General features: G+C 41.9%; 1 protein-coding gene across 39 annotated transcripts in view; it reads right to left on the bottom strand.

The window, feature by feature from the left end:
• Window positions 1-12,533, bottom strand: part of LRRFIP1 (LRR binding FLII interacting protein 1) — a 105,231-nt gene extending 92,698 nt beyond the window's left edge. For 10 of the 39 annotated variants that reach the window (XM_025213927.1, XM_025213931.1, XM_025213928.1 and 7 more), the window contains exon 1: window positions 12,161-12,461. In XM_025213927.1, the coding sequence (XP_025069712.1) occupies window positions 12,161-12,205 (45 nt within the window). In that variant the 5' untranslated portion in view covers window positions 12,206-12,461. Of the gene's footprint in view, window positions 1-12,160 lie in introns of all 39 variants that reach the window. The other 29 variants (XM_025213906.1, XM_025213908.1, XM_025213909.1 and 26 more) reach the window with 11 other exon arrangements.
• Window positions 12,534-15,493: the final 2,960 nt, after the last annotated feature.

The following is a 15,493-nucleotide window of genomic DNA, read 5'->3' as shown; positions in this document are numbered from 1 at the left end:
GATGCTGCATTAGGTGGCCGCAGGACCCCGGCAGGGAGTGGGATGGGGCTGTGTACGGCTTGTCCAGGGGATGGGGCCAGCTCCCCACTGCTGTGCACATTCCCAGGGAGCAAGGGGGACCGGTGTCCCCCAGATCTGTGCATGGGGTGAGGGGCGACGTGGGTTGCCTGCTGCAGGCTCGGGCTCCTGCCCTGCTGCCCTCCCCCAGGCCCTCTGCAGGCCAGTGGACACAACCTGGCACTGCAGGGCCGTACAGGAAAGCTGCTTGCTGCTGAGAGCCCTGTGCTGCCCTGGAGATGCATCCCCTGCAAATGCAGCAGCACAGGGCTTTGGCTGTTACTGCTGCTGCCTGCAAAAGGGAAACATCGCTATGGCAGCAACTTTCCTCTGCAGCCCCACTCTGCCCTGCAGTGCTGGGCCAAACCCAGTATACTGCAGAGGCCCTAGGGGAGGGCAGCAGGGCAGGAGCCCAAGCCCACAGCGGGCAGCTCACCCCCACCCTTACCTCACACACAGATTTGGGAGGCATGAGTTCCCCCTGCCCCCACCCCATCCCTCAGGAGTGCATGCAACAGCCAGGAGCCAGCCCCACCTCCCCACCTGAGCTCACAGGGCTAATGACGTGTTGCAGGAAGTGAAGGGCACCAGCAGGGCTGGGGGGGGGGGGGAGGGGGGGGGGGGGCCCGCCGGGGGTGGGGGGGGGGGAGTGAGTGGCCTTTCATTTTAATCATGGAATTGTTTTTTATCAGAGAATTTGTGATTTTTTTAAATCAGGGAAAACCATGGATCCCTGCTCATCACTATATGATTTCATAGAATAAGACCTCAAACTTTTTACTGCAGTAGAATGTAGAACTTAGCACTGATGACGAATAGCTCTTTCCTCATAGTGGCATCTATTTGCCACTTTGAAAAGCGCAACATTTAAAAATCATTTAAGTAGCACTTGTAAAACGTTACTTCTATAGTAAACTGCAAACCAACAAAATTTTAGCAGCTTATCTGACCAAAAAACAAGGGGACTGCAGCTAGGTTATGGTAAAGCATAAAGTAGGAACATTGGCTTCCACCAATCATCCTATACCAAAAAGAACTGGAGAACATAAAGCATCAGTCTTCTGTTCTGTAAAGTAGGGGCAACCTTTTCGAGGTGTGGCTCAGAACAACCCACAGGTCAGAAAGCAGGTGCTATGGACTCAATCACTTCCAGTTTGCATGGTGACACAGGAAGAGCATCTGTAGCCAAAGGCCCTGGCTGCCAGATGCCAAAGATCCAATGGCTCTGTGGGCCTTCAATTGCTGATTTTTATTGCAGAGTATATTCACCATTCAAAACCATGGAGAAAGGAACTTCCCTCCCTCTCCACAACAGGAGAATAAGGAAACTACCACTCAGTTAATAAAGATATTGGTGCTCAGGTAATAACTCATTTTTGGCAAAACTAGATACCTAAACTATGTGCCAATTTATAAACTAAAGACAATTCTTCTACATCACCATAAATTTCTACCTTAGACTGCAACAGTCAACATGCAAAAATACATATGAGACCTTATATCTAATTGAAGACTCTTCATATTTCTAGCAAACTTTTTCCCCTGCCTTTTCAAAGGAGTAGTGTCATCATTTTACTCTATTCCCTCTAAAACATCCACATATGCAGGTATCTGCTTTGATTACTGCATATTGGAAAGTGAAATCAGATTACAAGACATTTAACTGTGCATTCTGAATTTCATGTCAAGATGGCAATACTTGTAAGAAAAAATTACTGATTCCACAAAAAGTTAAACACTTCCCTTTGGCAGGAAAATGCAAATTGTATTTATTTCTTTTTAAATAGAAGATGCCGTCCTTCAGTTCAACATTTGAGTTCTAGAGTATCTAGCCGTTTCATTCAACAGTAAAAACTGTAAAACATACTTGATGAGATATCTTAAGATGCAGTAACTCATTAGCAGCACGTCCAAAAACAAGTCTCAGATCTTTGTCTCAGAGCATTTAGGTTATTTATAAAGCAATGATAGTACTTTCACATACCTGATGAACATATATGATTAATTGGTTTTAGTGAGAACTAACAATGGGATCAAAAATATCATTTGCCTCTGCCCAGAAAGGTTGCAAACAACTTAGCCCTGGAATTGTACAAACATGAGCCTCGATCCTATAAACTAAAGATCTATAAACTCCAAAGTTTGATCTCTCTTAAAACATGTACTTTATATAAACATTAAGGGCTTGAGTACCCTAGCATCCAATATGGATAGTTTATATAATCATTGGTGAGGACTATTTGACCCTATGCAATTAAAAATTAAAATATGATGAAATGCTTTGTTCCCCTAATTAAATGTTGGTTTTGTGCACATAACCTTAAATATTTAAGGCTATTACAGGCCAAGTGTGTTATCTGGGGCTCTACAAAGCTGAGATGACAACGCAACACTACTACAAAAACTGGGATCATTCTGAAATATTCAGTACAAGTGGCAGTCAAGAAATTTAGAGGGTACCAGGCCTAGACACAGTCACCTTCTCCTTCAGTAGCTGCCCAATTAAGATAGTTTGTCAAGTAAGTAAGGTTTCATCGTATACACCTTAGGAAGAATGATAATCTCATCCCTAAAACTCCAACTTTTCAGATCATCATATTTGAAGATTGGGTGTGCCTTTCTTTTAATATGCTTAACATTAGTAATGCTTCTGGTTTGGTATCTGTCAACAACAGCATGAATTCAGAGATAAGCCTTCTTATTAGGAATTGAGTCTACACTTGAAGAAACAAATTCTAGTTTCATGATTCTAGCGCAGTTGTCAAATACTACCTGGTTCCTACCTGTCTCACACCCATTAACTCCCATTCCCTCTGATCTTCCCTGGCATGCACTTGCATTTTCACAGACCTGAATTTTGCATATTGGCTTCAGCTTCAATTCCACCCACAAGAGTACACAAACACCAGCAGACTCTTCCTATACCTGAAGAAGGGTGTTTGTGCCCAAAAGTTTGTAAAGAACAATTTTTCCAACTATTTAGTTGGTCTAATATGAATCTTGCCTGTCAAATACAGATGACGTTAACTTTGGTGAAGATAAAATCTTGTAAAATTTATCACAGCTTAGCTGATCATGGCTGCCTACACAGAAACTGGCAGGAGCCAAAAAATACACACAAGCTTATAACAACCTTTTCTCAGGGGAACATTACATTAACCTAACACTACAATTAAAAAAAAAAAAAAAAATACTGAAAAAGCCAAAGCTCCCAGACAGGAAGATCTGCTAAATGAGTCTTTTGTTACACAGCCTATCCTTTTCTTGGCGCATGAGGAATATCCAGGACTCTGGGATCTACTGGTGTCACTCAAACAAGCCTGGGGATAAGCAATATTTACTGTACCCAAAAAAGAAAAGGAGAGAGAAGAACCATTTCTTTGGACATTACAATCTTTTAAATTTAATCTACCTGTCGACGTTACCATATTTGCTCAAATTCAAAATAAATTGGATTTTCCCTCCCCTTCCGTCAGCATGGGGGGATGGGGAGGGAAGGGGGCCCCATTTTAGATTTCCATACTAGTCTGGGACAGCCTGTAGCTCAGCTGGGGCTTTGGCCCCCGGTTTGGGGCCACCACCTGATCCAGGCTGGGATGGCTCATTTGACAGGGAGGGATAGACTAGGAGGGGGAACAAATGGGAAACGGGGAGCCAGCATGTGTGGCTCAGGGGGAACATGGGAAGACAACAGTCTGCTCCCACCCCACGCACAGCTGTTTCCTCCCTCCTTGCTTTCTGCTCCTGCCTTCAGTCCCTCCAGCTCTTATCCAGGCGGGCCAGGAGCTACTGCCGTTTCTTTCTGGCTATGCTGGGCTAGGGTCGCTACTGTTGACTGCTCCAGAACTGGAACAGAGAAGCAGCAGACAGAAAGAAGCACATGGGATGGAGGTGGCAGGCATGGGAGAGAAGCAGCAGGGATCAGACACAGGTATAAGGTGTGGGGGGAGAACAACGGATGGAGGGCAGGAGCAAGCATGTAGGGGGGTCAAGGGAGTAAGGACCAGGGGTTTGGCTCCTCACCCCCACTGCTACTTGCCCAGGGGGACAATGAATTTAAAACAACTTCTTACTAATTAGATTCTATAAATGGAAAACTATAACACATCTATAATTCTCCATTTATACAGTCTAATAATTGGGGGTGGGGTGGGGGTCATCTTAAATTCGAAGTAGTCTTGGAGTTGGGTATATATGACAGGACGTTACTCTCGAAACACATGCATGTATTCCGCTCCTCCATTTTTAATTAAGGGCCAAAAAGTTTATACACTACATATCAAGTGTCACAAATATCCACTCTTGCAGTAACTAAATTTTGTCACGTACTGATACTAATACCTGCGAATTCTGAAATTCGCCCTTGAGACGCAGCAGTTCCTTCAGATGCAAATACCAGCTTCAGCTTTTAGTAAAAGATAATCAGTTTAATATTGTAGTACTTTAATTTCACCTATGTCTTGGTGGAAAATTTGTTTTCCAGTTTTAATGTCAAATATTTAGAGATCAACACAATTCCTAGGCTTCTATTAATTTATTATACTCCAGTTTTGCAATCAATGCATTCTGTACATGCTCGGCACACAGTCAATAAATTATCACTCCACCCAGTATGTGCAAATTCAAACTATAGATACAGAATTAGATTGAAGAGAACAAGTTTTCATTTAGTAGTTCCAACCGGACGTAATGATGAGCTGTTTCTGAGGCAAATATATTTCACTTGCAAGCATGTTTTGCTTACAGTCACACCTCTAAGCCACACACACTGGTGTCCCCCATTCCCATCTAATGGTATAGCTTAACCATTACTTATTACTCTTGGCCAATACCTTTTGGATTCTTTTAAATTAAGATTTACATTTTTAAATAATATACAATAAACTTCCACAAATGCCAGAAATCATGTACTTCCTAGAGTCATTATGGGAGAGAGGGGGCAAAAAACACTGCAACATTCTTCTAACCAATGCACTGACATTTATTTTAGGATGGCTCATCTTAACCACATCATGCAAGAATAAACTGGTTTGAACACTGAGATTTGTTTTAACTACTATGTTTTTAAGCATGCATTCATCACATTGTCTAGATCCTTTTAAGCCTCCATCTTGAACAATTACCTATTAATAAAGTATTTACATTGCAATAGCAACTAAAGGACCCAACCTTATGGTGGTAGGTGATAAAGCAGCCTGTAAGAAAGACTGTTCTCTCTGCAAAAACCTTACAATCTAAAGTGTAAGTAGAGACAAAAAGTGACTAGGACAAAATGTGAGCAACACCAGGGCATGACAAGAAGATTCTGGTCAGCACGATGAGCATTAATATGATTACCAAGGTATTTAAGGGGGGAAAAAAGGTATATTTCCAAGATAAAACTTTTTTTAAAATTTAATTTTAGTTTATTATGGTTTATAAAGAAAACCCTACAGTCAGCAGCACGTGTCAACCACCCTGTTTTGACTGCTTTCCATTTTCTGTAGTATTAGGTCCCTTCCTCCAGCAACAAATGCACTACTATGTGCATTTCACAAGTACTTTTGTTGTGGTTGAGTCAGAAGGTTAACCAAATGCCCCCAAAAGTTCAGAGTTGTTCAGGAAAGTAGCTAATTGGGAAAATAAAATCATAACCTCATTAAGATGATGATCCTATTTATAATACTCCTAGCTGTTATGCGAGAGCCAGAAGTGCACTACAGTGCCATGAGGCTGGTCATTAACTATAATTCCATGAAAGCTGCAATCTTTGCAGTTTTATTCTTAAGAAGCTGTATTTGAATTACAGTGAATTCTGACTCACAGGCTGTTCTGGTTCACTCTGCAGATAGTAAAAAATCTAACCTTGAAGCTACAGGAAGCAAATATTTTAAATTAATGACCTGAGAGAGAGAGATCATGGAAAGTGCTGTGAAAGAAATTTTGTAAAACCTGCTCTAATTAATTTATGAGGTTTCTAGTGTTGTGTGCAGGGATTCCCAAGCGCTGCACTAAAAACCAAAACAAGCTATCTTAAGTGAAGTTTTCACACAATTAAATGTTAAGAAAATCTTAGCATTAAACTGTACAGCCTCCAACCATCCACAGAACTTTGCATCAAGGCTTGGACTGTTACACTGTGAAGACAGACATGTTGCTCTCATGAGCAATGAGATTTTACAGCACAAACTTCACTTATAACCTGTTGATACATGAACAGCTTATATAACAACTTCTGGGCTAGGGAAAGTGTCAGTGACTAGGGACAGACATTCAAAAACCCAGAGCCTAAACTGATTCAATCTTTGCAGGTTAGTCTAACCCAGGTGCAGCTCATGAATGCTGAGATGGTGGACCGGATGGAGTGTCCCATGGGAGCAGTGTTTGCCCCACATGCTCAGCAGCAGACCTGGAAGTGGACCAGAAATACTTCTGGTCCACTTCTGGGTCCACTGCGGAGCACGCAGGGGACCGCCCCCCAGCTCAGCAACTGGTGCTCCTGGGTCTGGGGGGGCACCTGGCATCCCCCCTGCAGCCAATCACCAAGCTGAGGGGGCACAGGGTCCCCATACACTTGGTGGCAGACCTGGAAGTGGACCGAAAGTCTGGTCTAACCTACCTAGGTTGAACCGGCTTCTAACAGCGCAAACATTCCCTCCGGACTGAAGAAATTCAGGCACATGCCTGCAGTTGCTCAGGCCAGGCGCCGGGGGGCGTTAGAGTGCACCCACAGCTGCAGGGAAGCTGTGTTGGGTGGGATGGCCAGTCCAGGGTGAACTGGCCAGAGAGATTTAATTCCCCCCTCTCTGTCCACTGGCAGGGACCTGAGCCAGGTCTGCTGGGTGCTTACCCCTTGCTGCTGCAGTGGCGGGTTGTCATGGCCCCTGAGGCAGAGGGGGCCAGGGAGGGGGGTAATTCCCCCTTCTACCTCCACTGCCCCCAGGGGACTGCAGCTGGGTCTGCATACCCTGACCACCACCACTCACTCCCTGTTTGGGACAAGCAGTGGAGTAAGACCCCCTTCTGCCCCCTCTGCCCTTTTTGGGGGGGGAATAACCTCCATTCTCCCCCCAAAGGGCCCTGCCAGCTGGCATCTGGCCACAACCCCACCCCACCGCTGCAGCAGGAGGGGGCAGCAGCCCCTGTCATAGAGTCAGGGAGTGTGAGCACCTTCCCAGAAGGGGGCCCCACTGCAGGGCAGGCAGAGCTGCAGAAGACTGTGCATGGCAACACTGGGGCTCGGAGGGGGACAGAGCCCTCCAAGCCCCGCATAGCACCGCTGCCGCCACGCTCCACAGCAGCTTTCATCACCATGCAGTGCACGCCCCGCACTGGGAAGACGCTCACGCTGGGAGAAATCATGAGAGGGGCTGTTGCCCCCATCATGGTCGCTCCCCCCTCGCTGCTCCAGGGTCCCTTGGGGGTGGGGGCAGAGAGCAGGGTTATTCCCCCCTCTGCTTCCAGGGGACCACAACAGGGTCTGCCCACCTTGGCCACTGCCACTTGCTCTGTGCTTGGAGCAAGTGTCAGAATAAGCCTCCACCCTCTGGCGTCCAGTGGAGGGGGCTTATTCAACTATTTGCCATAAGCAGGGAGCAAGTGGCGGCAGCAATCGTGGCGGGGTGGGGGGGGGGTGCTCAGCAGACTGGGTTTGGGTTCAGGTGGGACAGGGAGGGGGGAACCAAGGTTTCTGGTTTTAATTTATGGATGTTAACAGTTCTCTGCTCTAAATATCTTGATTTCCTCTGCTCTATGCAAATAGCCATTTTAATTTCCCACTGCTTGCTGACTAAGCCAGAACAGACATTGCCTGCATGAATTTGGCCCTCCTTCAGACCAAGCAGATAAGCACATCAAATATTAACTGGGGTCTAACTTGAGAGTGATGGTAGGAGACAGACCTGCTTACATCCAATAGGAGATGACAGCTGAACTGCACATCAGTGAAATCTCTAAACAAGAGGACTTAAGAGAAAATTTGTAAAATGTGTAAATGAAAATTACGGCAAGACTCTCCAGGCTGTCAAACTTGATATGAAAGAATTCTTTCATGTTATTCAAGATTAAAAATAATTAATTTAGATATTTTATAGATGACGTAATCTTTCAGAAACTGCCAAAAACCTAATGAGGGATGCAGGCCTCTAATAGACTCAACTAGAAAAGGACAGGCGAGCACTCAAAAAATCACTGGAGAGACAGATGAGTAAATAAGAAGTGTAGCCCTATTACATTTGTTAAAAGCTTTGAATCCTCCCTTTTATACCGTATTGACTGATCCGACAAGTAAAAGGTTCAAATTACCAATTCTCTTATGCCAAGGAATACGGAGGAGTTACAAACAATGCCCTAGACAAAACAGAGAAAAGAAGAGACAGTCACTTGTGGAGAGGACCATGGAAGTCAGCGTTATTTAGAACAACACTGCTTTACAGAAATTGCCAAAACGCTGCCATATCAATACATACTGCTGCATTTTGAGAATTACAGTTGAACACTAAAACATTTAAAGCTACTGCAGGCCCTAATACAGGTATATTACTATACTTGAAAAAGTGTAGTATTTCCTTCTTGGCTGACCAGCTGGTGTAATACCCCAGCTGGATGTCTCTGTTCTTTAAATTAAAGCCACAAACTTATCTTTTTAAAGAATGAAAAATACTAATTAATACCAGACACTCATCCTGCTTAAAGAGTTTGATAGCCGGCATCTCATAGGTACAAGAACCCTACAGACTATAAAACTAATTTCTACAGCTCTGATTCACCCAATGTCTCTGAAAATATCAGGTTTTTTTCTTTTACTTTACCTCTGGACAAGAATCTTTATTCACTACTGCTCCCCACAAGATGGAGAGCCAGCAAGAGTAGGTTACAACCAATTACCTTCCCCATACTTTCTCAAATATCAGTGCCAACCTAAAAACGAATCAGACAGGAGTTAAAACGGACCAAAACCTGTTTGCACCCATATCTAACCCTGCCTGGGCTCAGCCAGTATAAAACAAAACAATGGCTAAGGAAGTTCTGACTTCCTGGTTAAAGAATACATTTCCCCCCTTCCAAGCACATGGAAGTAACGCATATAAATCTTACTTTGAACGAGATAATATACATTAGAGATTTAATTAGGTACAGGTTTCTACGAGACATATCCCAAAGGTGCAAATGTGAAAGGAAATGCCCTGAAAAACGTATAGACTTCATTGTTAAATTGGATCTCCAAAGAAACAGACAACAAAGGCAGGAAACTACAGTAGTGTTAAATGGAACAAACCTGGCATTAATTCTGTAACTGCTTGTAGATGAACTTTGAAAGACTGTGTTACATTAAAGGAACACTTCATTCTGTTAAGGGTTTAGTATTCAAAACTAGTAGCAGGTGCTTATGGGTTAGAGGTAAGAAAGAGAGGGGGCACTGCCACAGTTTGCTGGTAGAAACCAGTTCTGCCTGAAGAAGTGATTACTTTAAGTTACTTCTTCTGCTAATCATTTTATTTAAGTTCAATGTTGCTGGAAGAGTTGAACAATTTAGTCAAGCAACAGCATACATACAACAATTCGCTGTATTTTTTAACTGGAGGACACTTTATTTTGAGTCTATTTTAAATTTTCTATTTTTTTGTATAAAGTTAACGTCTAACAATTTTTAATGTTTGGAAGTATAAGCATGCTCCACAGTGACATGCTGAAAGATGCGTTTTGTGCTGCCATTCCTTCCACCTGTTTTGAGATGCAGAGTCAACAGATAAACGTGATCAACAGAATATGACAGCATTTGTCTTACTGAAGTAGTACGTAACTTCTTTAGCCGCGTAACTTCTTTAGCAAAGTGGTACATTGACAACCTATTTTTCAGTTTCTCTCTCCTTATACTCTGCTTTCTGCATGTCCTTTCACAGCATCTGATGAAGTGAACTCAGGTTCCCAAAAGCTTGTACTCATATTCATGTAATATATGAAGTCACACCTTAGTGAGTCTATTAAGGTGCACATCTATCCTGCCTTCTGACTGACTACAGACTAACATGACTAACTACTTCTCTCAACACTAACCTTCAGCTGCAATATGTACCAGCAACAAAACAAAAAGAGGTTTTCTTCCCTGTCCCTCCTCCTCTTCTTTTAAAGAGATGCAGCTATCTTTAATTGGTTACTGCATTATTGACATGAAGTGGTCATCATCCTCTCTCCCTTATCAGTGAAGCAAATCAAAATATTGAGACAGACACCAAACTCCAACATACGAGTTGGAAGTGATAATGTTTTATGTATTTGTAATAAGTAGTTTCACCTCAACCACAGACAGTATTTTAAGAACTAAAGTTTTCAAAAGGTATTTTTCAATTTTTCTGATAAAAATCCTGAAATTAAAATCTAAATGATAACGCTGTCCCACTATCCATTAATACAGCCAAGTACTCTATCCCAGAATTCATTTGGCTTTTTGGAGGTATTGAAACAGTTCATCTAAAAACAAACTGTTTGGTGGAATACATTTTAAAATTCTTTCTTAGGCATTTTGAAACAATAATAATAAATTTATCCAAGTGGCCAAACTAATGATCATGAGCTAAAATAGTAAGGGAAAAATCTCCCTCTCTCTGCTCATATTGCTCCATAAGTATCAGTCCCTTTACACAACTATAAAAACGGTACTTGGCACAGCTTGTTCATGCTATCTCTGACTTGTGGATCAGCTGGGGATTGAGGAATCTAGAGCCTGTTTAGCTGGTCACCTTTTAACCTGCATCTATCTCGCCGCTGAAACAGAACACCAACAGGTTTCCCCTCTGCAACTCTACTGTGTATAAATGCACACACTCCACTCTCACTTGCAATTGATGTGCCAGAAATACACTTTTGAGTCTGCACTTTAGACAAACCTATGAACAGACAAGTCAGCATTTCCACTGTCAGTCTTACACATTACACTGACACCACAGGGACTGTTATGGAGTTTCTTTAAAATATGTCAGCCAAGTTTTAATTTAACATGTCTGCTCATATGTCAAATCGAGCATTATGTAGTTTAGGCTTTTTCAAATAGGCCTAATAAGGTATAACTTTTCTTACATTAGGTCTGAGAAAAATATCTTTTTATTAAAAATACTTAAAACTTGAGATTTTTTACATCAAATTATTATTGCATTTAAAATCACTAACTGTCTTCTGTAAGCTAGCACTGAGAAAACTAATAAAAGGGACTTTGCTAACACTGTCAGGTAGCATTAAGGAGTTTCTATAAATCTACATCAGAAACTTTGAAACAGCAAGGAAGAGAATTTGAATCAGCACAAAGTTTTTAGAAGGTTGGTTTCACCTTTTTAGCATAGAGCTGAGAGGCACATATGATTACAGAAGAGATTCACAACTAGGGTGATTCAACACTGTGAGTGCCTTGAGATCCTTTTAAGGGTGCCTCAATGTGCCAAGCAATGTTACCACTGTTAGGTGTGCAAACATGTTTCAGAAAATAAACCCAGAGATTTCAAATATGAACTCAGTGCTAAAAACAGTGATCTGTTATTGTCTGAGTTCTCTGCTACAGAAGAATGACTATTATTTTTCTGTTGTTTTTAAACAAGTGAAAATTAAAAGCTAGCATTTTCTAAGCGGCACCTTGAGTCTAAAAAGGTTGAACACCACTGGATTAGAGGTCTTCAAGAAACATCCGCAACATTCACTTTTCCACATAATCAGTGTATATTTAATTAGATATTGTATACAGAGGAAGCCGCTATTTAAAATAAATAATTAACTTTTGAAATGCAGCCATTAGGAGTTTACCATCTGGACAGATTTTTAAGATCATTAATAAAAACATACCACTGCGCACAAGCTCTGGTTTTAGATGGGATTGTTCTTTGTACATGAAATATGGCAGACGCGTGGAACAGAATTTAGGTGGAAGGAGAAGGCTTATATTTAGTATATGTACATTCTCTTCAACTATACAGAAGCCATAGCTCCTTAAATGTAATCTGAAACCAACATGCATAAGGTGGTAGGGCCAGTGGAGCACTAAACAAACATATCTGTCAAGCACTGCCTTCCTTCTAGTTCTAAAATACAGTACAAACAACAGGAGAACTAAAGCAATAGATTAATTTTCTCCCCTTACCAGTTTTTGAGCTTCTGGACTCAAGCAGTCTGCTTCCGATTGCATCGCTGCAGTTTGTTATTCAAGTTCAGAGTCTCTAAAGTTCACTCACAAAAAAGGAAACCATATATCCTCACTGCTACTTGCTAGTTTTCTGCTTTTATTTGCTTAATCTCCAAAGAAAGCATTTGCTCCAACTTTTTTCCAAATAAAAAAGTAATGACCCCGTCCTTCTCAAAAATCCTCAGGCTTTTGTCGTCAGTGAAAACAGATCCTATTCTGCAGTGTCACCCAAGTCTACAGAGGGGAGTGGTTAAAACCGAGGGCGAGTCCCACAGGTGATTTAGTGAGCAACTGATAGAAGACAGCATGCTAAAAATAAACCAGTGTTTCTATAACCTCTGCAGGAAAATGAAAACATGCACATTTCCTCTAACAAAAAACTTCCAGTTCCTGAAGATTATTTGCATGCAAGTTTCCACCTCCTCTATCCAGCAGGAGAAATGCTGGGAGAGGCAGAGTAGTAAAGTTCAACTTCCAGTTAGTCAGTGATTGCAGTTCTGAGTCAGTAAATAAGCATATGGTTAAAAAGGTGAGGAAAGGTCCTGTGTTCAGTCTCACCTACATGCAGGATGGTGAATCTTAAGCTCTATCAACTACAAATCTGCTGACAAATCTCCCAATTTCTATTGGCATAGTCACAACCAATAGAAAGACACCAGAGAGAAATGCACAAAGAGCAGGATGTGTTTGTTACTTTAATGCTGTATGTCACTTTTAGAAGACTCTCACTGCTTCCATGTATTAACAGTACAAATACCAAGGACTCTTGTGCTGCTTTTATGAAGCAGCTGTCCTTGCTACTACTAGTACTGCTAGTGTAATGACAATACTCCTTTAAGGGGTTTATACTGAGAAAATCCTGAACTCCACTTGAAGGCTGAATGGTTATTTGCACATTACCCAACTTTTCACAATGCAAGGGGAAAATAAACCTAAAACAATGGAGGTTAAGTCTAAGGATAGAAGTTACACATAAACCAGTTTAAGTCATCAGAAATTGGTTTAAACCTGTAACAACAGAAGTTTACAGAAGTGTACATAAACCAGTTCCAAAATGGCTGAAACTGGTTTCAGATAAACCTGGTTGAATGTGGTATCAGACCTAACTGTTTTGGATCAAACCGGTTTATGAAACTTCTGTCCCATACCACTTCCTGGTCCAAGTTAAATAACAGTCCCCCAGAATCCCAGCATGCTTTCCAGCCCTGGGCTGGGCTATGCTGTCTGCTCCAGCAGAGAAGGGTTGTGGGGAAGGGAAGAGGGAGGGGGAGATGGGGAGTGCCCCCCCCAGGCAAACTCTGGCTGGGGTCTGGTGCTAGGGAGAGGGGGAGGTTAAACCCCACTTCCCCAAGTACAGAGCTACCCTTCCTTGCTAAATTTATTGGAACTTAATGCTGGTTGAGACTGTGGACCACAAATCCCAGAGGCACCTGGAAGCAGGAAGAGGAAGTGATGAGCAACCCTGCAGAGTCCTGCTATTTTGATTGTGGACTGCAAATCACAGAGACCTTGGGGCCAGCAGGAGGAGGAAGACAGCATACAGCCCAGGCTGGCTGAGACCCATGCTCTAGTGCCCTCCGGCTTCTGGCCTGAGCCACTACAGGCATGTGGCTGCATTTCCTGAATCAAAAGTAAATGTCCAGTTGTTTCTCCATTTAATCTCTGCATCTTAGACTAACCTGCAAAGACTGAATCAATTCAGCTTTGGGCTTTTTGACTGTCTGTACTTAGCCAAATTGAATACCCTAACTGAATACCTATCAACAATGGAGGTTACCAGGTGGCTACTCTAGGTGCACTGAAAGCTTGTATTGAATCCTACTTTAGAGGCTTTTTACATGCATACATTTATGCATGCAAATTAGACAGATGCCTACTATACATCTTGGATAGTCCAATATAAATAGGGTGCTACTTTGGTGCAATTACCAATATTGTGCTTTATTTCTGCAGATTCAAGTAAAAAAACAGGTAATCAAGTTTGAGAACAACAGCTGTGTTTTTGCTCTTCAATGGTTAAATAACAGCTTTATCCACAATGCCTATAAATGGAAACACAAGGCAAGAAGCAAGGGCACAGTGTGTCTAACCTGAGTTGCATCAAAATGTGGGTGATGCAGATTAGAGATGAGGACACTGGCACTGTCAGCAGAGAGAGAGAGAGAGCCCCTTAGCCACAAGCAATTTTCATGGTGTTCTAAAAATCACCAAGTACTAAACCAAAAAAACAACAAAAAGTTAGATTTTGTTCACTGGATTAAATTAATTTCTTCAATGTATAAAGCAGGAATAAATCAGCATAATCCTTTTTCTCTCAAATCTATTTGAGATTTCTATGGTGTGCCAATTTTAGTTTAGAGATGTTACTAATTATTATTTTCATCAGCACTCTTAATTGATAGGACTGAACTATATGAACATATTTTGAAAAGACTGTGTAAAGTCCCTCAGCAAACCAACAATATTTTGAGATCTATAATAAAATAGCAGAGTGATTTATACACAACAGATAAAATCTTAACTTCAATCTACAGCAGAAATCCCACTGACTTCAGTAGGGCCTGGATTTCATGACTTAAGCGCATGCATGCTCTCTAACAACAAGAAAAAAAAATAGTAGTCAGTGGGATTACCAAAGCTACCAGACCTATTTTAGGTGCTCAAGTTTTGTAGGTTTGTGTTAATAGAGTCTTTGTTTCTTGGCACCATTTCTTATGTTGTGCAGACAAGCAAAATAGATTGTTACTTAGTAACCAAACCATTATGTTCCTGCCTGGTCAGCCAGAAAAGGTTCGGGAACTAGTGCAGGCCGCACCTAACAACTGAATTTAATTTTTCCATAAACGCTAAGACTATTACCAGGCCCCACAGGAGGAACCCATATTGTCATATTGGCAGAGCATGCTGTTCCCATAGCTTTGTCTGTGTAACTGGCAGAATGCTTTAACTCATTTTGAAACACATGGCACAGCGTTACATTCACAGGCTAGTACTTCGATTTTCTTCACTGATAGTCCTTGGATGCCAGCCATGCTGCATTGCTCCTACCAGGCCGCACACATTTTAACAAGCTTTCTTGTACAAATAGGCTTTGGGGATATATATTCTCTGAAATTCTTTTTATAAGAAAACGTTCTCTCAAAAGTGGAACTTTGTTTTTACATAAAAAACTGGGCACAGTTCTTGAAAAAACTCAGTTTTCTTTAACTTGAGAAACTGCACAAATTAATTTTAGCATTCCATCACTGTTTTGCCTAGCTGAGATGATCCTATTCTTGTTCCTCCCCTTTG

The sequence above is a fragment of the Alligator sinensis genome, unplaced genomic scaffold (assembly GCF_000455745.1).
Source record: "Alligator sinensis unplaced genomic scaffold, ASM45574v1 scaffold1003_1, whole genome shotgun sequence".
NCBI lineage: Eukaryota > Metazoa > Chordata > Crocodylia > Alligatoridae > Alligator > Alligator sinensis.
This window is presented reverse-complemented; position numbering and strand designations above follow the sequence as displayed.